Source organism: Xiphophorus couchianus, chromosome 14, assembly GCF_001444195.1.
Source record: "Xiphophorus couchianus chromosome 14, X_couchianus-1.0, whole genome shotgun sequence".
In the NCBI taxonomy this organism is placed as follows: domain Eukaryota; kingdom Metazoa; phylum Chordata; class Actinopteri; order Cyprinodontiformes; family Poeciliidae; genus Xiphophorus; species Xiphophorus couchianus.
The window spans coordinates 11,186,901-11,213,633 of record NC_040241.1 but is presented as its reverse complement, the minus strand read 5'-3'; the positions used below and the strand labels follow the sequence as shown (position 1 = coordinate 11,213,633).

Below are 26,733 nucleotides of genomic sequence, written 5' to 3'. Positions count from 1 at the left end.
AAACTGTTTCCTTGCAAAACCAAACTCTTCTTCAAAAAGGTTTTATGCCATCAGTTGTCACCAAGTTATTTTTCTTTGTGCACAAACTTCTTTTTTTGCTAAGCTTTGCAAAATGAATGAGCTCAAGACACATCATGTTTGCATCAACGTTTGCACATTTTGAAGTATCTCAGAAAAAGTTGATGGAAACAGCTAAATTCATAATAGCTTCTTCAATTTCGCATGAAATGTTTTGCTGCACTCTTGATTTGGCTTTTTCGAAAAGAGTTCACGCTGAAGAAGAGATGGAAAGACTTTGGTCGAGCAAGTTCTGACATAGCTTGGGTTGGCGTGCATTAGAATTGCATTTCGTTCTCCACATTTACATACAGCAAGTGACATTGCTAATGCTAGCTGACATGACAGAAGAATTATAACTTGCTTGGTAGAAACATACTCCTGAAAACCTCTCTCCATTTTTAGGAACATGAAAATTCCTGAAAATGTTCATTTTCCTGAACTAGCATGGACCATCTTCCCGGTCCACGCTGGTTTGCAACTTCCAACGAAATTGCGCTTTCCGTAGCCTGGTTGATTCACTCAAAACCACCACATGGAAACACACATAGTTCACTTTTATGCAACATTTTGCAATCAGGTTTGCCCTAAATTCACATCACAATTGGATAGAGACAAATCTACTGCCAAAAACTGATATATGTCTGTTCTTGGTGAAGAATACAACAAATGTGCTTCTTCTTGGCTATCATACAGAAAGTTTGATGTATATTCTAGAAAAATCTGTCTTTAGCTGGTACACAACACAAAAAAGAGAAAACATTGATGCACACCGCTACCCTTTTTGCAATAAAAATTGATGTTTTATTTCTGTTAATGCCAGTAGCTTATGTTTTAAAATTATGAAAGAAAATCCCTATTTTCAGTCTTTGATATAGTGAAACAAAGAACGATGAATTGAGAACATAGCTTTGAGGGGAAGCAAAGTTTGCGAGCACAGTTTTGAATAAGAACAGCTTTGAGCTCCAACCTTGCGCACTGCTTGTAGCATTCTGTGTTACGACAACTTGATTGCTGTAATATTTAAGCAGCATGTACATGAATGTTGCAGAAGTGAGGCATATGCTTTCTTTACAGGGAAAGCAAATGTTATGTTTATATAGCCTTTTACAGGTCAGAAATTATGAATTGCTTTTCAATAAAAACATAAAATACAAGATAAAAACATAATACATGTAACATTATACAGCACAGTGCATCTCTAAGGTACAGCAGTTTGACATTTGGAGCAGTATTTACATAAAGTCACATTTCTTCATTTGCAATTGAAACACACGGCAGACGAGGAATAGTGTGAGGAGTGTTTTGTGTTTGGCCACAAGAAATGATTAATTCCTCGCACAGCTTATTGTTTACAGTGTTTCCTATGCTAATATTTGCTGTCCATTTTGTTTGCCGTGCAATTATTATCTGCGTAGGTAAATGAGGGTGAGCTGATCTGTCGACATTTTTTCCTTGGAGATTATTGATGCAGTCTTATGTAGGTAGGAGGCAAATTTACACACCAGCATTGGTCAGTGTCAAATAGCAGTGATTAGTAGCTCACAGGCTTTTGAATGATATTTAAACAAGAGCAAATAGATTCAGGTGTATGAAACTCATAGCTTAAGAAGGGACCAAAACACAATTTCAGGAGTTTCTTATCCAGAGACATATTTGCCTCCAGCATTCGTCCAATTTTTCTCTTTAGACTCCAACAGTGACAATGACAGTGACAGTAAAAAAAGGAAAGTATCTCAATCAGTTACACGAGATCTAGACGTTGCTGAAGTTCAAACTGAGCATCAAAGTAGAGAAGAAAGCAAAATAAAATTGATTTAAACATGTTGGTTTTGGTGGCAGACAGGCTGTTCTGCAAGTATCCGAGGTTTGTCATTTGTGTGAAGAAAATGAGCAAACCAGTTAAAGGTGACAGAAAGGTAACGGTAGCTCATATATAGCTGCTTGTTAGAACTGAAGAGTGCAAAATACCATCTCTGAATGTAAAACACATGGACAGTTAAAGCAGGTGGACTGCAGCAGTAGCTACACTAGATGTCGTTCATGTCTAAAACCAGGAAATCGAGGCAATAATTCACACAGACGCACCAAAATTTAACAATAACAGACTGGAAAATGTTGCCTCATCTGGTGAGTTTGGATTCCCGTAGAATCTTTCAGACACCTTCTTAAATATATGTCATGAGGAATCTTCTCTGGGTTAGATTTGGTCCACACTCCTTACCAATTGGAGGTGGTAATGCTCCATTAAGTTGTTTGCGAACAAGAAGTAGAAGAATAATCAATCACAGTCCAGACAGTGTCACACCTAGCAATAGGGTCAACCACACCTCCTTACTAAGATAAGAATTTTTGTCTACTCCTAGCTTAGACTCACCCTCGCCAGCTGACTGAATCGCTCTTAAGTTAGGACTCCTTGGCATGAGGTTATTTTTTTGTTGTTGCTAAGTTAGAAACTCTCTGTGAGGACTCTGAGTGTCTTAAGTGGGATCTTTAAAAATCTGGGCCATGGGCCTGTATTCTCAAAGTCTCTGCTTACTACTACTGCTTTTAGTCTTAGGACTCTTTGAAGATATAGGGTCTGGTCTTTTCAAGAATCATTTTTATTTTTATTTTTATTTATATATATTTTAGCCACAAGTGTAAAAACATCAAACAGCAGAGATTTTGGTATGAGGCTGTTTTTTTTTTTAAACAATACCAGAATGGAAATTTGTGAGAGGAAGCAAATGTACATCCCAAAAACTCTGCATGAATTTCAAAATGGGACTAAGCACAACCTTAACTTCTAACGTTCTTCTCTCAACTTAAAAACTATGACTAGACTTTCCATCACTGACTGTGTTAGAAAAATTATCCTCCTGTTCATTTACTTATGAGTTTATTTTACAAGTTATGTTTTCATTATATTCTTTTTATATTATTACTCTCATTTTTATTCTTCTCATATTATTACTCTCATATTATTCTTCTTTTTATATTTACTTAAACTTCTCTTTCTTTTGTAGTATATTATTAACTTTGTTTAGGATGTTTGCCTGGAAGCTGATAACGTTAAACATTCATGTGTTATTAGTTCCATATGTAACTGATTAGTTGTGGTCAGTCACATGCCCTTGTAAGGGCATGTCCATAGGAGGTTCCAGAATGTAAAGACGGTTGGTCAATTCTCTGTGTGAAGAAGCCCAACCTCCTTTTTCTATACAATAAAGAGAAATGCAAAGAAAGATCTAGCAGAATTGATTTCAGACAGTGTTTGACAGCGATTCGTCGCGTCTGTTCTCAATTCTCCTGTTCTGCAGAAAAGAAAAGAAAACTAATCTCTGTCTCTGGCTGATTCTTTGCAGGTTAGGATAAAATAAACCTATCAGACTGAGTGTAGACCAACCTCTTGTGTTGTATTTTGAAACCTTTTTTCCAATAAGGTCCTTTACCCTTGAGGTCAAAGATGGCTGTAAACAAGTGAATTAACTGAAGTTCCAAACCTTTAAAAAAAAAAACATAATATAAACTTATATTACTTTTTATATATTGGCCAAATATTATTGTAGAGAAGCTCAAATCTTTGGTTCAAGGCGAAAAGTGCAATACAGCTAGAAAACAAAAAAAAAAAGAAAAAATGGCTTCCTTCAATCAAAATATGTCTTATGGCTATTGTGCATCTGGGATCTATTCTCATGATCTATTGAAGCTGCTGGCAGCAAAAATACTTTTTTACTGGGTCTGTGTTCTAAAACATACAGACCAACTCCAAATAGCCACCAATCTGTAAAAAAAAAAAACTGATTTCAAGACTTACTGTTTTTTTATTTCTTCAAAGTAATATAACAATTTTTTTCTTTATCTTTATTTTTTCTTTGAAATTGAGATGAGATGTAATTTTATATTTAATTTTTTTGCCGCTACTGATTTATCTAAATGAACAAAAAGTAGCTATTTGCCCATTTAGTATCCCAACCGTAAGCTAAATGTACATCTGATATATACAAAAGAAATTAACGCATATCAAATTTAAATCAGTTACATACTTTATTTCTATATTATCTCTAAAACATATTGGATATAATCATATTCAATAAATTACAGTATGTGTTCCAATAAACTAATTTATTAAATTAAAAGTGTTTTTTGAAAATAAATCCCAAGTCTTCACCATACTTGTCAATAAATCCACATTTTTGTTTTTTGCCAATGTAATATTCTAATAAGTCACATTTTCATTAGCTATAAGAAGAAAATCATCATAATTAACAGAAGTAAAGGCTTGAAAAAAAATCAGTCTCTGTGTGATTAATCTATATAATATGTTTCACTTGGTTAATTGAGTTACTGAAATAAATTCATCATCCATTTGCAGTGGAGTGTCTCCTGCCACCTCATCAGTTCTTAACCAAGGAAAATGGTTCCACAGAGCATTCAGTTTCCATTTCTTCTAGAAGCTTCCTCTATGTACTGACCAGATCAGATGACAGTCCCACCAGTCTTTCAGCTGTGCCTTAAGAGGCACATATCCAAGAGTAGTCTCTAATCACGGTTCATGCCCTTTCGCATGACATAAGTTTTGATTGAAGGCAATGTTTTGGCCTCCAGGCAGCTGAACTGTGTGCTGACCTTTTGTCTATGCACAGTACATGATCTCTAAACATATCAAATAGAGATTTTTTTCTTCCCCCGCACAGTTTCAAACCTAGAGTTAGGACATGTACCTTCTCCGTTCAGACTCTAATCTATTTGGAATTGAAACAATCTTTTTTTTTCTTTTTTAGATGAGGATTTGAAAATATGCAGAAATTGCCAGAAACTGCATTGTGCACCCTGCTTCGTTCCCAGGACTGGTTATGCTGATGCGATCCTGTCATGAGAGCCTGATTGAAAGTGCCAGCGTAAATACCTGTTCTTTCCTTTATGACATGGAAGCTGAGGTGAGCTCCTGTGATCGCATTGACATAAGTGAATGAAATGAGGAGGAAATGGAGAGATGGCAATTGGGACAAATCGCCTTTAAAATTGAACAAGACAAGCCTCTGATTGTAATCTCCATGTGGACTTTTGGGGCTGGAGGGTTTATGATGATGTGAATTCTGAATGGATATGAGCCTAATTTGCAGTGAGGGGAAAAAAGCAACAATTTTAATGTGTGCAATATACATAAATAAGCATATCCAATAATGATAAGCTCTATTTATTTATTTTTAAAAGTACATCTTAACAGATTTTAGTCCCAATTTGTTTGAATTTAATCAGAGATGAAACCAGAAGAGAAAAATCTACTTTCTGTTTTTTATATTCATTTCTAGCATTAGAGTATGCAGGGAGTTCAGAGATTTGTAGAGAGAACGGACAATCCCTTTGTGCTCAGCATCAGCCAAACAAAGCAGTGTCATGCAGCATGACATTGTCCAATCACAACGTTATTGAACATTAATGTTCTGGAACTTTTTTGCAAGCGTCAGTTAACTGATTTCTTTTCATTTTCACTCCGCACGTTCTGCCACTACCTCAAGGCGGTAATAACTAATAAATTCTTCGTTGTTGTCCTAAACAGAGCAAAACGATCAAGGACGGAGAACACGCCATGTTGTCTTTCCTTCAGCCATAATGAAAGCTATTTGTCCCTTCCACAAATCAAAAGCATTTATTTATCATTTCACATATTGTCATCTGGGTGGAAGAACGCTCGCTGCCTGACTGTCCACTAGTATGAATCCGAAATGGTTGCTGCAAGTTTTCCAAGCACACTGCATCCTGCGCACTCGCAATTTGCCGGCTCAGCCTCCTCAGCAGTTGGTTAATGCAGCTTCCTTTCTATAACAAGTTGTCATATTTGTAACTTTGTCTGAAGACAAAAGAAAAAACACCTCAGCATCATAGTGCATGGAATAAAAATATAAATGTTTCTGCAAGATAGACGACTGCTAAAGTGTGTACATTTATTCTTGAGGTATGCCTGTCACTGTACAGAATTCAGTCACAGTGATAAAAAAAAAAAAGTTTAACGATCTTCACATATATCCTAGTTAAATTGTTTTGGCTCTACAAATGTCTTTGAAGGTGTTCTTTTTTTGTCCCCCCATTTAGTCATACAATCCTGTGTATTGGCTATGCTAGTGTATTGCACTTTTTTCCCCACACTTTTCTGTTGCTGTCAAACACCAACATGCATATTAGGAGGAGTAGTAGTAGGAGTATTAGTGGAGGAGTAGGTCTGCATCACTGACCTTAAGGTTAAGATACAACCATATACTTACAGAGCAGAGTAATTCTATGCTGTTGAAGTAGCCTGCTGCAGGTTCCCTGTTATCAAGAATAATAAAGTTGACTCAAGTGGATTAGATGTCCTCCCACACGTTTCTATTCAGACACTGTTCCACATAATTTACACTCACAATCTCTTGGGATTTTTAAGAGCATATATAAAAAAGGATATATTTGTACAATAGAAAATTTGGGAAAAATTGTCAAGCACATGACATATGCATCTTATTGCACGTCTTCAACTGGGTTTTCTTCTGCTTTTTTCATTCTCTTCGTTTTTAGCTTTTGACTTTTTTCCCCTCTCATTTCTCTTGACCTGTTTTACTAAAGAAGGTATTCCAAAAACTTGTTTCTCAAAAGACAAATAAGCTGGATTTTAAAGGATAATTATAAGGCAAAAAAAAAGAAAAAAGTAAAGTTGTTCTGTTTTTCTTGGATAATGCTTGAAGAGATTTCCTTTTTGTTAGTGCAATGCCACAGTTGTCCTTTTTCTCTCTCACTTTAATTTATGTAATAATTTTACAAATTATAATTTCTTGCTATGTTTTCTTTTTTTTTGCGTATGTGAATATCTGAATGACTGCTTTGCGGCTTTTTCAAAGAACACACTTACCGCTTCTTTCTGCGCGCACACATTCTCAGGACTCAGAAAAGTTTTTACGCAGGTTTAATATCAAATGTTTTGACCTGAAGGGTTTCATGAAGTATTCAAGATTGTGTTTAATATGTAATATTAGAATTGTACATTTATTGAAATGAAGGCTCCCTTTTAAAATTCTTATCCCCAGACTTGAGTCCAAGAATTGGCCTTCATGAATAATCCAATATTCAAAGTAGACTAGTTTGCAAGACTTTCATTTCATGCCAGCACTCATGTACTGACCTTCCACATAATTCTACATTATCAATATTGTGAGTAGGAAAAATGTAAACCATGCAAATGCAGACCTACTACATACTTTCATTCATCCCCATGTTCACTGACATGTACAGTGATCCAGCAAGTAGAACAAAAGCATCAATCTTCATTACTGTATACACAGCATCAGCATAACATAAAATGAATGTTACTTGCATTGATTCCGTATCAATCTGAACCCAGACTTGTTTTTCTTTTTATGTACAAAATTGAACCTTTTAGGCTACATACCAAACGTTATGTATAATGGAAAACTGTGGTGGGACAGAACCCTCCCTCAGCATGCCCTGTAGGAACATGTTAGCAGCAGTATCATGCTGTTGAGGAGCAGGGTAGCTCTTCATCAGCAGAGAAGTTTATCAAAATTGATAAGAAAGAGCATGTAACTAAAGGCAAGAGCAAAAATTGTGGCAATCTGGGACAAAACAACAGTTAGGGGGCTGGGTTGAAGGTGAACCTTGCAGGAGGACAACAACCTCAAAGTTACAGCCACGTCAGTATTAGAATGGTTTAGATCACAGCTGGAGTAAAAAAGGTCCAGGGACAGTTGATGCCTAAAACTAGTCTGTAAAGGACTTGAAAATTGGTCAAATGGTTGCCCATATTGCAAATATTAACAAGATTCATTATAAAACAAAAGACAAAAAAAAAGAATTTCAAAAGATTATTATAAGTTTTAAAAAAAAAAAGCTAAGATTTCCTGATTTTTCACATAAGATTTATTATAAATCTGGTTAATGACTTAATGACTTAACCAGATTTATAAATCATTAACACCTTATTATCACCTAATAATAAGGTGATATCATTTTAGGTCTTTTTGTTTTCATTAAACTGCCTATAGTACACTACATGCTTCATTATTAAACCTTTTGTAGATATTATATACATCTTACACAGTTGCATATGTCTTTATAAGTCACAAAATATCTTCAGAAATTACGCCACTACAGTCCTCATGAATATGGTAATGAACCACTATAAAGTGCATAACAGGAGTCTAATGCCTCCCGTGATGTGCATATCATTCGCAACATTGTGTTCTGTTTCATATCGACTTTATTTCTCCTCCCTTCTGTTGGACCGTTCCTGGGACAGCTGAGGAGAGTGGCCGTGATAACTGCCATTGGCGTGCCACTAGCTGGGTGTTAATATGCAGTTTCTCCAGAATCCCATTCTGCACCGTGTTATTACCTCTGTCCAGATGTCACTGGAAGGGATGGGCCAGACTGTGTGCATTTGTGTATCTGGTTTTACTGCCTCATTCTCTCTTTTAGATCCCCTCATTTTTTTTTCACCCCCCCCCCCCCCCCCCCCAGTCCACCTCACCCTGGCATTTCTCTTCTTCATTTAGTACAGCGAAAAGTATTTTGTTAGAATTTCCTCCATCTTCTTTTTTTTTTTGCCAATTTCCCACTGTTATAAAGATTGCAATATCTTGCGTTAACACTTCCTAAGTGATGTAAATTGTGATTATTTAATGAGACATCTAAATAGTATTTCACAAACTAAATATTCCTCTTGAACAAATGGTGTTTTGTCAGTGTAGCCTATATTTGTGTCTGCCTGTTTATGTGTCTTTTTCCACATCATCGGACGCTGCCGAGATACAGCACTGTATCATCCTCTTTGCTTGGGCTAATGTGTTCTCTAATTGCCTGGACAGACAGGGAGAGGTCCAAGCTCCATTTGGCCAGTCGATTTCAAGCAGTCTTGTTTCCCCATCATTTAGCAGATGAAGCACATAATATCTACTAAAATCAGAGGAGTACATTGGATTTTAAAAAGGAAGAAAAAAATGGCATGTATGGGCAGGTATTGTGCTAGTGCGTAGAAAATGATCAAATTTAAATATTTGACATTGTTAAACTGTATCTAGAAGGAAAAGAAAACATGCTTGTAGTTGTTAAAAAAAAAAAAAAACACAGGGGAAGCTATAAGTTTCCCACTGACTAGCTTTAAATGTAGTTTTTTGTTTGTTTGTTTTGGCTGAGTGTATCAGGGGAAATGTAGTGACAAGGTGGCTTTAGACAGTAAAATGCTGCCATTAGTGACTTATTGTTGCTCTGGGCCTGTGGAACAAATGCTTATTGAATTTGCAGTCTCTCTCAAGTCTTTTAATCGTGTTGCCTCCAGAGTAGGCGAAGGGAGAAACAAACAGAATTTTCACTTATTAATTCACCTCCCCAAGTGTGAAAGGCTGTGATCACTCGCTGAACCCACATGACTGAAGAAACGTAGTACTAGTGCTAGGTTTGTGCAAAGTGCTTTTAATACTTTTACAGTGTTGTGTAAAGTATTTGCTACCTTAATGGGTTCTTCTTCTGTTTGCTCAGACCTAAATCACATTTTAATATGTGGCAAAGATAAGCAGACTAAATACAAAAAGCAGTTTTCAAATGATGACCTCAATATTATGCTCTTTAGCAATAAAGTGCACTTTGATTATGCAGGCCAGGCTACCCAAACCAACACGGGCTTGTGGGAAAAATGGAATTACACCTCAATCTGGTTGTGCCCTTGATAGCGACTGCTGACATAAGTTATTTATGAAAACTATATGGAAACAATTTTTTACATAATTATAGATTAATTTTAGTCCACCCTAATTTGCAGAACTGGTTAGCTTTTCATTGTCCTGCTGTATAGCCATTGAAAACATAAGTACTCTGGAAGTCCTCTACTGCTTCCCCGTCTCCTTGTCATTTCTAAATCATGAGGTCAATGCCATAAGTGAGGCAACTGAAACCCACAGTGTTTATGGGTCCTTTCTCTCCCAAATGAATCATTGATTTGGCAGTCCAGTTGATCTTGGGAAGTTGAACAGTGTTCCATGTTTCCTTCGTGGATACTGGATTTCATTGTGATTTACTAAAGTCCAAAAAGCAATTGGCATCTGTTTTTTGCCAATTGCTTTTTGTTCCCTCATCTGTTCTCAAATTTCTTTAGGTTTCACCATGTTGTGTTGCATTTTGAGATTGCTTAAGCTGTAGATGGTTGAGTTCAAATCCAACGCAAAGCAACAGGCTATGAGTTGGTTTACAGCTCAAATCATGTAAGGTCAAGTCATGAAAAGTAATTCTGTAGATGGTAAAGATGTCTGATTTCTGCCGTCACTTGTATCTCCCCTATCCAAGACTGAGATGGTAATGATTGAGCATGGGAAGATGTCACCTCTAAAGAACAGACGTCATCCCACAGTGTTTGTTTGGCCAGAAACCTTCTGGAGAATGTCAAAGAGTTCCACTAAGACTTCATACATCGCTCAATCCTGAAACCACTACCGGTATTGTCCAAGGCCTTGTTTTGGGAAATAAATTAACTACGACTAAGTCAATGCTGAGGTGTGGGGCTTGACTATTTTCCAGTACAGCACTAATGCAATGAAACAAAATGCCACAATGAAATGCCAACTAATCTCACTCCTGGACACGTTGGGCACCAAAGCACATCTCGACTTTGGTCGCCATCCAGGTCATCTCTCCCTGTCTGTTTTTGCTCCCTTCCTCTTTTACACGCTCTCAGCATGCCATGCCTGATGAGAGGGGAAATATTGTTGAGGGCAGAGGCTTCTCAAACAATGAGATTCACAACCTCCCCTCATTTATTCTTATAACAGATGGCAAAATGTAACCTATTGCCCTGGCAGATTGCTGTTTTGGCTAAGCTTTCAAGTAATACTGAAATTAAGAGAAAACTAAGTAAAACAAACTAAAAAGACAGAGAGGAAGTAAAATGGAAAAGGGGATTTAAACGTAGTTGCAGGTAAAACAGGAATTTCTAAGGAGAAGCCAAAAAAGGCATAGTCCTTATCACATGCAAAAGGTTTGTAAACTAGATAGACTTGTTCAACATTAACTATATAAACCCCCAAGAGCTCAAATCGAAAAAGAAAATGCTTGATGGAGACATTTTTTTTCCTGGCTAATAAGAGGCCTGCCTTTGTGCTCCTTGTCCTCCTTGTCCATTGATTAGGGGCTTATAACCATCCCAAGGAAGCTTATTTTTTGCAAACTCTCTTTCTTGTCATTGAATTATGAGCACAGTGCAGTGTAGCATTTTTAATGTTGTTGTGTGGTCTTTTTTTTAACCTCCTAGATAGTTCATCTATGTGCTTTCAATACTTTTCTTGATTTTGGTTTGAAGGTCCCAAATCTAAGAAACTGATTTCTTATACAGACCGATAGATGATTTAGTGATATAGTTTTTCATCTGTTTTTAGTTTAGACTAACCTTTACTGTCATGTAAGGTTCTTGTTTAGGGATGTCTTTTTTCTATCAACCAGTGAAACCATGATTTAGGAAGTGGCGGTGATTGCTGTTTTTCATGGGGCCAGTTGGTTTAGATATCATTCCCATTTAATAAAAGAAGTAATTCTGGTTGTCTTTGATAAAATACAAAAAAGTGTTTGGTATTTAAATAGATAACATGTCTGACACTTCCAGGTAACATTTGTTAGAGATTTTTCAGTTGTGTTGTTTGATGTTTATTTATTTTTGATACAGATATAAAACTAGTTGAAGGCCAAAACCAGTTAAGAAATAACTTCTATTAGGAAAGAAAAAATAAGACTCGAGCATTAAAAAAAAAAGAAAAACAAATCCCATTCTGGTATTAAACCAAATATGTGAATGTTTTCTTGAACAGAATATTTCCATCATATTTCGCTGCAAATCTTGACAGCATCAACGCAAATATTTCCCAGTCGCCCTTCCACTGTTATCAAAGAAGGAATATTTTTTAAAAGCACTTTTCTCACACAATGACAATCTCTACAGACATCCATTCACAAAATGGAACGTGCATTACCCTATGATGTGATAAAAATACATCATTACACCTTAGATGTGCAATGTCCCATTGCTGTAAATAGAAAACAGATTGCTTTGTCATTGACTAAAACGACTATGCCAGATGGATGTGCAACACAGAAAAAGGATTTACTGGGCACTCTTTCCGCAAAGATCCACTGTGCAGGAAAAGTGAGATAAGATTCATGAAAGAAAACAGATGAAGAAAGCATTACTTGCTTAGCAAAAACAGTCTATCTGAGTGAAACTTTTTCTTATTCAAGAGGATTATGAAAGAATTGATTCATCAAAAGAATGTAGGGGAAGGAATAACGGAAAAGGGTGAGGGACTGTTCATCCTGCGTGCTAGCAAAGAACTCTAGAGAAGCACCAAGAGTGTTACTTAGAAAACATTAGGCTTCTCAGGTAAGAACACTTATTCTTACTGCGTCCTCTGTCAGTATATAACACAGTGGTGGGTAGAGTACGGTAATTTCTGGACTACTGGGAGTGCCTGAATATAAGCCACAGAAAAGTAAAAGAATTACACAAATAGGTTGCACCTATATAGGCCACACTTGTCTATAACTTGCAGGTGTCCATGTTGTGTTTACCTTGAGTTGTTTTTAAAAATTACTTCATTACAATTGTTTGACTTTTAATTGTCTCCCTTCATTATTAACAAAGTTGTAAAAGTAAAAATAGTCATTTTTTTGTCAAAACATAAGAATATCTACTTGCATCTATGCGGGTGGGCGCACATACATCCTAAACAAAAATGGAATTGATGTAGTACTTTTATTTGGCATCTGTCACTTCTCTATCTCCAGTGGTCATACGGCCACAGAGGGCAAGAAAGGGAGAAAAAGAACAGACTGGTCACCAGTCCTTCAAAGGCCAACAGTGAGACACACAGGACAAACAACTTTGTACACACATTCATACCCAAGGGCAATTTAGAGAGATCAATTAGGCCAACAGTCATGCTTTTACATTGTGGGAGAAAGCCAGAATACCTGGAGGGAACCCACAGGGAGAATACAAAAAACTACATGAAGAAAAATCGTCATTCATCCCCATGACCTTCCTGCTGCAAGGCAACAGTAATGCCAACTCCACCACCATGCAGCTCTCGTTCACTCCTTGTACGCCATCATCACTAATATGCCTCAAACCAACTCAGCTGAGATGCTGTACGCATACCACTAATGTAATGCCTAAATTTTGTTGACTGTGTTTGCTATGTTCAAATGAACAAACTGTAATTAACCTGAATGAAAGCAAAAGTGATTTTTTTTCTATTAATTGCAAATAAATTCATCAAGTGCAAAAAAGTGAGACTTTGTGAGCTATTTTTAGTCACTATGTTTTACAAAACCACTCCACAGTATCTTAATATAAAGTATTCTGGTCATACATTTCCGTATGGGAAAATGTTGCAAAAAATGTACACCTGCCCGATTACTAACAGAATTTTGAATATTTGTCATTATTAATGCTGTAACAAATTGCTGCCAGACTGGTCTGAGAGTGCTTTTGTTTTGTTTAAAGTTCCTTTGTGGCTCACAGGTTTGTTGGGTCACAGAGTTTCACCCTCTTAAATAACACTTTTTCTGAAACTGTAAAGTCACTGCATGAATTTAAAGTCAGAATTCTGAGTCTTTTTTTTTTGGTGGCCCTAATCCTCTTCCGTATGAGCCCAACGTATGTGTACTCCTATTTGAATTGTGGATTTTACTGTCATTCTGTTTGTGCTAAGTGTACAACTGTGCATTTATACACAGTCAAAGTTCTAAATGTAATTTCCTTCCTGTATTACAACTTTTGGTTGTGAGTTCAGCTCACTTGTGCTCAGTTTCATTATCATAGTTTTTCAGGTGTTTCACAATTTTGGCCATGAAAATGAATAGAGCTATTGTGAGGGGGAAAAAAAGCCTGGGTGAATTTGAAGAGGAAAAGGTGTAAAAGTGATTAAATATGCCCTTTACATTACAGATCAAGCAGACCACTCTAGACTCTGTGGGCCAGCAGACATTTTCGACACTACAGCTGTATCAGCTATACACACACGTCCTCACTGGCTACTCGGCCTGAAAGAAATGCAAATGGAAAGAAAAAAATGTAATGGCTTGTCTTCTTTTGTTCTCCAGTGTCGCACAAGCTCAACCAGCTGTTCATAAGCCCTTTCCAGCCTTTGCCACTGTGTGCACTCACTATATTCTGGTACAACATATTTATCATAAACCAAGTTTTCTTAAGCAAAAAGCAGTAACCATGCTTAAATATTGGTCTAAGAAGAAAAAAAAAATTGCCTCCATGAGCTAAATGTAATGAAAAAATTGAACATGTTCCAATTTCCCTCATACATGTGAATTAATCTTCCAAAAAGATTGTTTGCTTAGGAGCAAGTGTGTTGCTGTAAAAAGTGGGTAAGGTGGTGTGGATTGATATGGGCCTTCAATCTGCTTGTCCAGGGTACAGAAGACCTACCAGAGTAGGTTTAGTAGGTTTGCCCCGAACACCTGCTTTCATAGCATGTTGTGCTTGTTGAGACACGTTATCTCAACATTCTAGTGAAACACGTCTTGAGGGGGTCTCTCTGAGCCAAAGAAACAGTGACAGAGAAAGTAATTCTGAATGATAATGACTCAGTAATGTATGTGATAAAATAAAGCATGTGTTAATTATGTAAATGGAGTTCCAAATTGCTGTAAGTGAGTTTTAAAAGGTTAAATTAGCTCGGCTAAACTGCAGTCAGAAAGGCATTTGTGGTGTGTCAGTCAATATGTGTGACTGTTTAATATGCAGAGGGTCTCACAGTTTTTCATTTTCTTTCAGACTTAGTTGTTTTTTTTATTATTATTATTCTTTGCATTTGACTTTGATAACCTAAATGGGAAGGTTTTAGAAAGACATATGAAAATTAATAAATTTTTTTTTTTTTTTTTTTTTCACAAATGAACGCTTCTGTCCCATTTCAGAATTAGAATATCTAAAACAATTTTCATATTAATAAGAGGGCAAAGGATGTCGATTCTGTATGAAATTGTGTATTTTTTCAGTTTCTTTTCATTTCCTCGAGACAGATTTAATTGCTTTTTAAAATGATCAAAAAAGAGAGAAAAGGCTAATAGCACACATCCAATCATTTACAACATCCTCACTACACATGAAGAAACCTGAAGTTGCCCAAATTGTGCAGGAAAAGAGAGGACGCCCTTACCTAGATCAGTGGTTGCCAAACTTCTCAGGATCTGATTCGCAATTTTACTGTTAATTAGTTGTTGCTGGTTAGAGTACCATATTTTTCGCACTATAAGGCGCACCACATTATAAGGCGCACCTTCAATAAATGGCGTATTTTAAAACTTTTTTCATATATAAGGCGCACCGCATTATAAGGCGCATAGAATAGACGCTACAGTAGAGGCTGGGGTTATGTTATGCATCCATTAGATGGAACTGCGATAAAGGGAATGTCAACAAAATAGTCATATAGGTCAGTCAAACTTTATTAATAGATTACAAACCAGCGTCCAGAAAACTCCGTTCATTCCCAAAATGAATAAACAGCTGTTTTATTATTTTCCCCAAGGTAAAGTAAGTGACGTGGTATTTTTGTGACACAGTTTATCTTTAACAACAGCAAGGTATAACATATAGTGGAGGGGAACTTTTCCTCGATTCAATGAACACGTAAAAAACAGTCTGATACTGTTACGGTAAATCAAACGTTAGTGCAATCACAATATATATCCACGTCCGCACCATTGATTGGTTCATGTTAAATTCTCTCGCTGCTGCTCTATTCCTGTGTTCTACTGCGTGACTGATCGCCTTGAGCTTAAACTCTGCGTCATAAGCGTGTCTCTTAATAGGAGCCATTTTGGGGTCTTTACACAAAACCCAGTGTGCACCGCGCGCTTCTTCTTCTACGGGGGAAAATGAAGTCGGCGGCTGCTTACCGTAGTTGCGAGACCTGTTGTGGCTCAATATTGGTCCATATATAAGGCGCACTGGATTATAAGGCGCACTCTCAGCTTTTGAGAAAATTGAAGGTTTTTAGGTGCGCCTTATAGTGCGGAAAAGCATGCACAATAATTAAATCAAACAAGGGCATATTATATCAGACTTATTTGCCTTTGCTGAGTTTCCTTACAAAAGTAACTTTAGTACAATAACAATGATTATCTGGATTAGATTGTCTTGTGTTACATTTACGTTCAGACTGGATTGTGTCTTGTTGAATCTACTGTAATTTGTCCCTAGGATTATATTATGCTGGTATGAATTTGATTTATTTCGTGTCATGTGCATTTTGGATGGCGTCTCACAGCAATAGATGCCCACGCAGATAACACTGACACAGATAACAGTGAACAAGATGCTAAAGGTCACAGTGTAAGTAGCGCGGATGAGAAAGAGAGAAGTCGAGAACATGTGAATTTGTCACAAGTGATATTATCATAGTGCAATATTTGTCAACATCGCCACCACATGTATTTCCTAATGATATGCAACCCTATTTGAGAGGAAATGTGTTTTGAATTATTGCTGTGTTAAAAAAGAAAATGACCTCAACAGACTAGAGACAAGCAACAAAAATAACCCACAATCTAACATATTTTGAGTTAAATAGGGGTGGATCTGAGTGATTTATAGCAGTGGGTTTAAAGTTGCAGAATTAATTTTATGAAAAAAAATATGTTTTGCCTATTTGTTAAAATTGTCACTTGTGACAATTTCATAAAATTGTCACTTGTGACAATTTCATAAAATTGTATTTTGTGACAGTATAGTATATTTTTTTCACATTTAAAAATGTAATTCATATAAGAGTTTTTAAAAGTTCTACAAAGACAAATGTGGCCTAACAACAAGAAAAAAAAAATTCTGCCTCTAATTTTGAATAGGATTTTTCTTTTTTTCATATTGAATCCAAGTCATGAGCAACCACTTGGGCGATCATGTTTTTCCACTACATCATTGAAGATATATTCATGAATGATTGCTGCAGTTCTGATCAATATAGCAGTCAAATATTTCATCAAAACTTAGCTTTTCCAATTCCAGTGTACTGAATGTTTTTTTGTTGTTTTTTTTCCCAGAAGATCTACCATCATAAATCATTCTGGAGATTTCAGTTTCCAACAATATAGACTGCAGATTTTATCGTTTACAAAATATCTATCTCTATTTTCAAAGAGCCTTACTCCATAACATCAGCTCAAGGAGGATTGCCTTAAAAGTAGTCTTCACAAGCAGAGAGGCGCCGCAGGGGTGAAAGTGAGATGACCAAAGAGAAATAGCAAAGGAAAAGTGAGGCGTCCTTCATGTTTCATGAGGCCCACAGCTGTTTGAAATTCACCCTCTGTGTTTGACCTCCACACACTGACAGCACACTCCAAAGATGTGCATCAAAACTTTCTGCGGTAGAAAGAAATTTCACACAACCTTGGCTTTCAACACAGAGCATCTTCTAGAGCAGAACTGAATTTACAAGCCTATAGGAAATATGACTTTATGTTTCATTTCATGTTTAATTTTGTCAGGCAAATTCTAAAAAACGTTATTGTCATCATTGAAGCACATGAACGCAGGAACAAAATGGAGCAAAGGTAACTGCTAGTACCATTCTCTCTTATGATGTTGCGTCGGTATGAAAACTATGTTGTTATATGTATGAAGGGCGTGTGACTTTTTAAATAGCAACAAAGAAGGTTGTTATCCTGGGAATATTTCAATCATTGTCTATTGCCTGTTTTGTGGGAGCATGTAATAATAACTACCACATCTACTAAGGCTGAGACAGCACCCTACACTTTCAGAGTAGACATCATTTTTACCTCCGAGATGTGTAATGAATCTATGGTAAGCAAATAAGCGTAGTGTAAGCATATCTACGGGTGTACATAATCCATTGCTTTATCCTCAGAACAAATATCGAGTAGGAAAGGATGAGGGTTGATACTAAGACGCTGTTGGGTCCACTGATGGGAGAGAACAAGCACTGAACTGTGCATAGAGGAATTTAAAAAAAAAAAATCAATCACAGAGACTGGAAAAAAACTCCCCATGATGCACAGAATTAACCCATTTTCATGCTCCCTTTAAGGAGAAGCTTCACAGTTGTAATCCTCATGATCTTATAGAGCTACGAAACTGTGTGGAGACGTGTCTCTTTGCATGCGGCTCTCCACAGGCAGCATCGGGGAGGACAGTCGTCCTGAACGTCCCAATCTTCAGAAAAACGGCAGATCTGTTGCCTCTGTACCCAGTGACTGCACTCTGTCTGAAGACAAGACTACCCTCCTAAACCTGGCTGTCTGTGAAAACAATATGAGCCAAAGATTCTCCAAGAAAATACTGGTTCCTTCATTTATAACGCGGTTTCTGCTCCACTGCTGTGAAGAAGTCAACATTGAAACTGCAGCTCCACACACCTGAGGCACAATCCAGTTCAATGAGACGCTCGCCACAGCAGCTAGGCTGCAAGCAACCACCAGATCTCTGTTCATCAAACCTGCTGAACTCCAGGGCTCTCCTGTTCATCAGAACAGTTCAGAGTAAGGGGGTGGTCTGGGCAGCGATAATTAATCAACACCAGATAAAACTAAATATAATTGTTTATTTAATTGTGTTTTGGTTAGTTTGTGATACTGGACTGCTTTAGTCCTTACAGGGCATTGAGCTTAATATGATCATTTTGTTTTGTAAAGTTGATTACAGGTAAAGAGTCACTTTACTTTTGCAACATGTGTGCGGTACATGTAGGAATTAGAGAGGCTGCTAAAGAGCAACACAGTCACTATTTTCTTTATCGTTAAGTAAAGTCTATAACTGTTTTTAAGCCATTATCTTTGTAGTACATTATATATTTAGTCAGTAACTATGATGGCTAATTAATGCATTTTTAAACAACTTTCCAAAACTTTGTTGATTTCTAATTTGGCAAATTATTGGAGGGCTTTTTTCCAACATAATTTTAATAAAATTATGTTTGCGTTGTAAACTGGTTGTTTAAATGCCTAACAGCTATTTAGAGAACACATTATTTTGTCTTTTTGCCTGACACACTCATGCAGCTCTCTTCTTCTTCTTGCTACATCCAGTACTTAGAAAGTATCTTTAGAAGTAATATTAAAATTTTTCCACCAGCAGAAGTCTTTAATGTCGACGAGGCTGTTTATGCATTCTGCGTGGATACCCAATCTCTGGTTAGCACAACATCGGGTCAACTAATACGACTGCAGCAACACGACAGCCATCCTGATGCCCTCCTTTTGCTTCACGCCTGTTAATATCCTGTGAAATCCAGCAAACTTAATTTGAAGGAAAGGAGCTGAACCTGAACTAAGCGGATTGAATTAATAAATGTATTTTCCATTTAACGGTTTGATTTCTCCAAAGCCTGTTTACAGCCACCGAATGATCTGCCTCTAAGTGAGGGGCACGCTTAAATCTGCTTACAGTTGCCTAAATCTATTATCTGTGCTCCACCTTATGGCGAGTCACTGACTCTGGATCTAATGGAGGTGCATGTGTGTCTTTGTTACAAAGACATACGTGCATGAATGTTTGCACATGCAATGTTAAACTCATAATTCCCAGTCAAAATTTCTAAAAGGTGAAAAAGAAGTGACTGAAGACATTTCACCTGGAAGAAAATGCTAACAAAAAATAAGAAAAGGCTAACATGAATGCATAGATACAGAAAATTGTTCAGAATTTGATGCACTCATAGGGGAATTAAACTATCCTGTTATTTTTTTTACTAGTCTGCTATGTGGCATGGTTCAGTTATTTTGCTTCGTAATCTCCACTCGTGCTTGTTCTTGTTTTTTTTTGCCGCTATTGTACCACGTGAGTTGTTATCACCCATTATAAATTGTCCTTGACATACTTTGCATTCTCCAATAATCTAAATTACAATTTTTGCACTGCATGTCGTATGGAGACGGTACCGTTGTCGATTGCACAAAGGTAAAGACAATATTTGTGAGTGAAAGGGCATAAACAATAGAAAGGTTTTACAAAACCAAACATCTTAAAAAAGCTGTCCTATCGGTCATAAACTTGCTAAGATTTTATGTGCTTTTTCAAATGCAGTGGCTCTAATAGGAATTAATTCTGAGGGCCTAATTGGTTTTTGAATCTCTTAGGTAATTGAAATGGATTTGTAAAAAGTTTCCTTGAGTACTACTTATGGCCTGACATATTATAACACGTAAAAAAAAAAGGGACAATTCAGTTCTGTGCTTTAAATTAATGCAATTAACGTCTCCTGGGTAAACTACAGCGAGAAAGTAAAAGGCAGTAAATTATTCCATCAACTGAATAATTTAGTGGAAAGCTAAGATTACCGTGATATTTTTATTCTTTTCTTTCCAAAAATAAAGCTAAAGATCTACAACCAATATTGTATATGGAAGTAAATAAAAGATCCATTGCTCTGGATTCCCTGACAGCACATCAGAAAGCTGTTCTAGATGAGTTATAGAAGCTCGTAACCTAGGAAGAAAATGAACATTTAACAACAGAGGTTTCAACTCGCCAGGTAGTGACGGACAAAGCTGCAGCAAAATCTATTCAGGTTTAATTCTGACCTACCGTTGACATTTTCAGAGGCAGAAACCCCTTCTCTCTCTCTCTCTCTCTCTCTCTCTTGCACTTACTTTTGATTCTTGTGGATTATTTGTCAGCAGACCGGGGACAAGATCACAACAGGCACACTTTTAGACAAAAAAAAAAAAAAAAAAGAAAATAGAAGTTATAACGCTGTAAACAAATGTATTAGTTCTCACTGTGAATATTAAATGCCAACAATATTTTGTCTTTACAGAGCTGCATGCCAGCCTGGCAACCTGCTGAATGTTTATTCATACCCCCACAAACAACAGAACTGCAAATTAAAGTCATGTGGCAGGAATCAGTATACAGTAGCGGTGAAAGAGATATTGAGGATTGGCAGAAATGTAAACGAGTCAGCCAGAGAAAATTGCTGTCACAGCCTGTGCTTAGTGAGCGGCAGTCGAAGAAAAAAACATCAGTTGGGGAAATTATTTGCGTTTGTGAATAGCGGCGTGATGTTAGAATAAAATGTTACCCTTGGCCAGCGTGAACATTTAAATCCAGCATTCTGCTTTGGCATTGGATACACTGAAGTTGTTTTTTTTTGAGTTTTAGCTTGTTTAGTGAACAAAATAATTTTAAGAAGCAAAAAACAAATTAAATTAAGGGAGTGTTCTACACAAAGCAGAAGAGCAAGGCAGTTTTTCTGGAATACATTCAACTGTTTCTGCATGTCTTGCAGAGTTATTGAAAACTCCCATATAGACCCTTTTCACAGTGACGTCAGACAATGGCCGCCATAACTCAAAACTGGGTATCTTTACTTCCGGTGTGATTTTGCCTTGGGAACCAAGCTGAAAACTTCCCGCATTCTCATAATCTTAAGGATATAATAAAAGGTAAGTTTAATAATAACAGCATTTAAGTGTTAGATAGCTGTTACTAATCATTGTAAATTCACCATTCTCTATCTGTGTATAAAATAAACAGCCTCCGATCGGAGAGTAAACCACCTAGCAGCAGCTTTAGCCACATTTAGGAAAAATATACTCTCTGTCAGCGCTGTAACGTTTAGAGGTTCACTTTCTGTGTTTTATAAAACAGTGTTTACGTGCTAGATAACCGTTATAAGTCATTGTCAATTTACCATTCTCCAACTGTATTCAAAGGAACCAGCCTCTGATCATGAGTAAACCAGCTAGCAGCAGCTTTAGCCACAGTTAGGAAACATATACACCGCCGCCTGTCAGTGATGTAACGTTTAGAGGTTCATTTTCTGTATTAATGGAAAATAAAGGGCAGCTTCCAACAACGTTGTTTAGAATAGTATTTTAAATATTGACTTAAAAGATTTACATGCATCATTCACATATTCTGATGTGATTCATAATTTCTCTTTTTGTTTTGTTGTATTTTTCCATCTTTCTCAGCAACGACCCATCTATCAAACAAGCATGGCACAATCATCAAACCGTTGCTATTGTAGTGTGCCATGCTGTTCAAATAACAAACAAAAACAACCCTATTTGAGCTTCCATGACTTTCCTGTGGATGTGGAAAAACGTGCCCGCTGGGTAAGAGCAATCAGGAGAGATGAAGGAAAAATGTTTCAAATCCTCAGAGGGAGCACCTTTGTCTGCAGCCAGCACTTTACCCCAGAGGATATAAGTACAACAGCCAGTGGAAGAAAACGGATTAGTCAAGGAGCTGTGCCTTCTAGATTTCACTGGAATGATTGGGGTAAATGAAGGAGAACATTGTTGAACAGTTTTTAAAAATATAAACAAAAATGTATTATGATCATGAAGTGACTCAACATATTTTTCACATCTAGGGAGAAGTTCACAAGCTCATGAGTCTGTTTACAGGCGAACCAAAAAGTCTCTCAGTGCTGCTGTTCAGGATGACTCACATAAGATTGCTGACCCTGAGGACTCCTCAAAGGAAAAATTGCCTGCAGGTCCAATGGCAAAAGACCATGACTATGCCTGTCATTCTTTTCCGGGTTAGTATTACATAAAGTGTCTTGTAGAAAAATTATATGGCAATGAATCACATTGTAACCGTCTAGAAAATATAGTGTTTTTTGAGTTTAACACAAAAAATGCATATATACGTACACACACGCACACGTGTATCCTGTAATGAGGACAGTGAAAAATTATAGATGTTTGTGTGAAGTCTATTAACATTTATTTTTCTTTCCCTTAGGTGAACTACACGGTGCCATACAGAGAATTAAAGAGTTGGAGTTCCAAGTGTTATCACTTGAAATGGAAATCCTGGAGCTAACTCTTCAAAAGAAGCAGCCAGTGATTTTCAGGTTTTGTTTGACAGATGAAGATTTCCGTTATTACACCAAATTCACCTCAAAAGAGGTCTTCAATGTGTTTTGGGAGTCAGTTTACCCTTCTGCTTCAAGGCTAGTGTATTGGTCCAAGGCACAGCGGACTGCAGAAGAAATACCTAGTCCACAGCGAAAACTTCCACTCATTGATGAACTGTTTATGTTTCTTTGCCGTGTTGCAGCTGGACTTCAGGAGAAGACTTTGTCGACCATCTTTGAGGTCAGTTTGTCTACAGTTAGCCGCACCATTTTAACATGGACTAGTTACCTTTACCTGGTTCTTGGTTCGCTGTCATTGTGGATGACAAGAGAGCAAGTTCAGCGCACTATGCCTGGCAAATTTAAACAGTACTGCCCTCACGTGCGTGCGATTATAGACTGCACTGAGATCCGTTGTGAAACTGCATCCTCACTCACACTACAGTCAGAAACCTTTTCAAACTACAAAAACCACACCACCTTTAAAGGTCTGATTGGCATTGCTCCTTGTGGGATTATAACATTTGTATCCAGACTGTACACAGGCTCCATCTCCGACATAGAAATAACTCGAAAATCACAGATATTAACGTTACTTCAGCCTGGAGATGGGGTTATGGCCGACAAGGGTTTCCAGATAGAGAAGATTCTGTCAGAGGTGGGAGCAACGCTTATCATTCCTCCACTTAAAAAATCCACCCAACTCAGCATGGAGGACACCCAGAAGACCCAGGCTATTGCTCGGCTGAGGATTTTAGTTGAAAGAGCCATACGAAGGGTGAAAGAGTACCATATCTGGGATGGTCTTGTTCCTCTTTCTATGGTAGGCTCAGTCAATCAGCTGTGGGCCATCTGCTGTCTACTTTCAAACTATCAGGGACCTCTGGATCTAAAAGGCGACAAACCTGTGTAGAGCCTCTTCTCCTGCAAGTCACAGCCCTTGGATGAGCATTAATGTAAACAGTTGTGTTATAAACAAAATCTCTCCATATATATGACCTGTATTTGTTTTTATTATTGAATAAATGAATAGATGTGTACAGTTCTATCAAATCTATTGTAAATAGCTTATCTTGAGGTAGCTACATATGTACAACCTTTACATTTAAATTGCACTTTCTTGTACATTTTACACATCTGTCAATGAAGTATTTGAATGAGAGAAAATGTTCAAATTAACGTTTTTATTGTGGAACAAAGAAGATTTGTGGCCATCAATTGCAAACATTAATAGAATAATTATATTACAAAATGAACATGGAGCATACACAAATGGCCTCAAGTTCACAACTTTAGCCCATTTGTGATAGGGAGAGTATTTACAAAAGGCCTATCAATTTTATAACAATCATTTTCTCAAGGTTTACCATTTAAGAAAACATCCATGTAGATGTCATGATAGAAATGATCAAGCCTCTGTCTCATTGAGAGGATAAGCTCCTCATCCCTAAATATTCTCTCAACTGTGAAGTCAGTGTGGGTATCTGTAATAAAATCACACCACTGAAGTCCGCTTACAGCCAATTGGCCCTGAACCTGATAATAGTATTTATGACTCTTCTTAAGGCAAGCCTGGCCTTTAATTGTAACTAGGTGATTAACTTGTGCCACATTGTCAACATTGCAACTCTTTACCTCAGCTAACCCAAATGGAGGCATTTCCTTAGGGTTGAAGACTTTAGCATCAGGGCTAGCTCCAAGGTGAGGTGCGTCAGGATGAATGATAAACCCACATTGCATCACAGAGACATCAAACAAATCAGAATATTGCTTCAGTATTTCAGGTTCCAGATCCAACCCTCTTTTCATAGCAGCTGTCTGGGGAGTTCTTCTGAGAATACGAGTTGCCAAGGCCTTGGCAGAAGACTGACCACGCACATGGCATACTTCACGGAACCTGCTGGCTGTAAGTCGGGGTTTGCGTACCTCTGTCCACAGCTGGCATTCTGATTGCTGTCTGGTTTCTGCTTCAATAGCAGCACAGATCTTACGTGATATCTTAAGGCTCTCTAAATGGCAAAGTTGCCTATAATTAGGCTCAAAATCTAGTGGAAACCTAAAGCTGTAGCCGTCAACAGGTAATTGAGGGAACTCAGGGGCATCTGGATGTTTGATTATGTCTCTGCTCATTTCAGGAGGACACTGATATGAGAGCACAGAACCAAATGGCACAGGACCAAATTTAGAGTCCACTAAAGTAAGGTTTTGCAGTCCATAAAGCAACTTGCATATTCCTGGTTGTGGACGGATTTCTTTTAGTTTCTCCCCGCTGGCTTCAATATGAGGATCTGGAAGAGGACCTGGCAAGTGAGAGACGTAAATGTTTATGTAGATTTAATTATGTCATGTGACCTTTCACACCATAATGAAAAAGCTGTTACAAATGTTAATAATAAAATGTTAATAATTATGTAAGCTAATATGAAATACAAAGCAATACATGCTATTCATTCTTATCTATGTTAGGAAGGCATTACCACCTTTGAATAGCAGGGGACTCATTCCCTCACCTGCATACGCTCTGTACAGTGTGCACTTCACGCTAGTCCTAATCCTGGTTTTTTCCCTTGCCACAGGTTTACACACTGTCATATCATTTGTAGCCTCTGGTGCAACTCCCTATAATCACAAATGATTTATTTAAAAATAAATCAATACAAGTGATTAGCCTAAAACCTAAAAAGTTAAAGAAATATTAATATCTGACCTTTGTCCTTGGACGGTGCCAGGTCTGCAGTGAACTGGTGCACGACAGAGGCAATGGTACGGTCTTGTAGCCCATTGTACTGTAGTGAGCAGTTTGAAACAGAAGACCCACCATGTGATTGCACAGGGCTTTCCCAGCTGTGCAAGAACATGACATGTACTTCAGTTCCACAGGCACCACAAAAGAATCAAGTGTAACCTGCCAATAGGGACATAAAAATTATTAATCCTGTTATGCTGTCATCAATTTTCTACTGCCAAGTGTGCAACTGCAGCAAAACAAAATAAAATAAAACTTAACCCTAATCAAAACATCTGATAATTATTCATCTGAGAAACCTGAAGGTAATGAGCTTCCTCCTTTTTCTTCATTGACCTGTGACATCGTCCTCTCACTGACACCTCTCCCTCAACTGCAGTCGAGACTGTTCCAACAGTGTTTGGGAAAAACATTTCATTAACACTACTCTCTCTTCTCTTGCTCAAATTTTTGTAGTTAACAGCAGAAAGGTGGTTGCACAAATAAGTTATAGTCTTTACTGGAGTTGCCACTTTCCAGATATACTCTCATGGTATGAGGACCCCACATTACATTGAGCTTTGCCAATACTTACTATTTGCTAGTTATTTTATAATCATAACATCAACAATCTATGTCCACTTATAAGTAAGTAAGTAAAGTTTATTTATAAAGCGCTTTTAACATGGAATCACAAAGGTTGAACTGAGGAGGAGATTGGTTTAAGATGATGGACAGGGAGAGTTTGACTGAAACTAAATAGATAGACATATTCTGGGGCTGATTATGTATCTCTGCTCATTTCCAAGCTCAAATGAGCAACTTCACGTTCAAACACAAGTCCCCCAAAAAACGCAACCGGTGAATCATTATTTTTTATAAGTTTAGAAAAAACAAGACAAAAGCCACAAATAACAGTTGGGCTTGACGATATTTCTGTTTTTCCAGCAACAAAATGCGCATCTCCATGCTCTGTTCATGTTTCTGTCACTGCTAACTGTCACAGAGTCTCTCCCAAAGACGCAAAGAAGGAATAAAAATAAATACACAAGAAAATATTAATGTGCTATGATTTGGATAAATAACTTT

The 26,733-nt window shown here is 37.3% G+C and overlaps 2 protein-coding genes across 2 annotated transcripts; one reads left to right on the top strand and one right to left on the bottom strand.

Annotated features, from left to right (window-relative positions):
* The first annotated feature begins 21,895 nt into the window (after positions 1-21,895).
* On the top strand, positions 21,896-23,832 carry LOC114157860 (uncharacterized). Its single transcript, XM_028039031.1, has 3 exons — positions 21,896-22,333; positions 22,428-22,598; positions 22,805-23,832. Exons 1-3 carry the CDS (start codon positions 22,048-22,050, stop codon positions 23,830-23,832), a joined length of 1,485 nt encoding a protein of 494 aa, XP_027894832.1. The 5' UTR covers positions 21,896-22,047.
* Positions 23,833-23,914: 82 nt separating this feature from the next.
* Positions 23,915-26,527, bottom strand: LOC114158046 (uncharacterized). Its single transcript, XM_028039361.1, has 4 exons — positions 25,965-26,527; positions 25,627-25,824; positions 25,430-25,538; positions 23,915-25,219 (listed from the first exon to the last, which is right to left on the bottom strand). The coding sequence occupies exons 1-4, from the start codon at positions 26,076-26,078 to the stop codon at positions 24,276-24,278; spliced, it is 1,365 nt and encodes a 454-aa protein (XP_027895162.1). The 5' UTR covers positions 26,079-26,527; the 3' UTR covers positions 23,915-24,275.
* Between the last annotated feature and the right edge of the window lie 206 nt (positions 26,528-26,733).

Coding starts and splice junctions, on each gene's coding strand:
- LOC114158046 (XM_028039361.1), bottom strand. CDS start 26,078: ATGTTTTTCCCAAACACTGTTGGAACAGTCTCGACTGCAGTTGAGGGA. Junction 25,825..25,964: donor AGGAAGCTCATTACCTTCAG/GTTTCTCAGATG, acceptor CCCTATTGGCAG/GTTACACTTGATTCTTTTGT. Junction 25,220..25,429: donor ACTGTACAGAGCGTATGCAG/GTGAGGGAATGA, acceptor CTCACTTGCCAG/GTCCTCTTCCAGATCCTCAT.
- LOC114157860 (XM_028039031.1), top strand. CDS start 22,048: ATGGCACAATCATCAAACCGTTGCTATTGTAGTGTGCCATGCTGTTCA. Junction 22,334..22,427: donor ATTTCACTGGAATGATTGGG/GTAAATGAAGGA, acceptor TTTCACATCTAG/GGAGAAGTTCACAAGCTCAT. Junction 22,599..22,804: donor TGCCTGTCATTCTTTTCCGG/GTTAGTATTACA, acceptor TCTTTCCCTTAG/GTGAACTACACGGTGCCATA.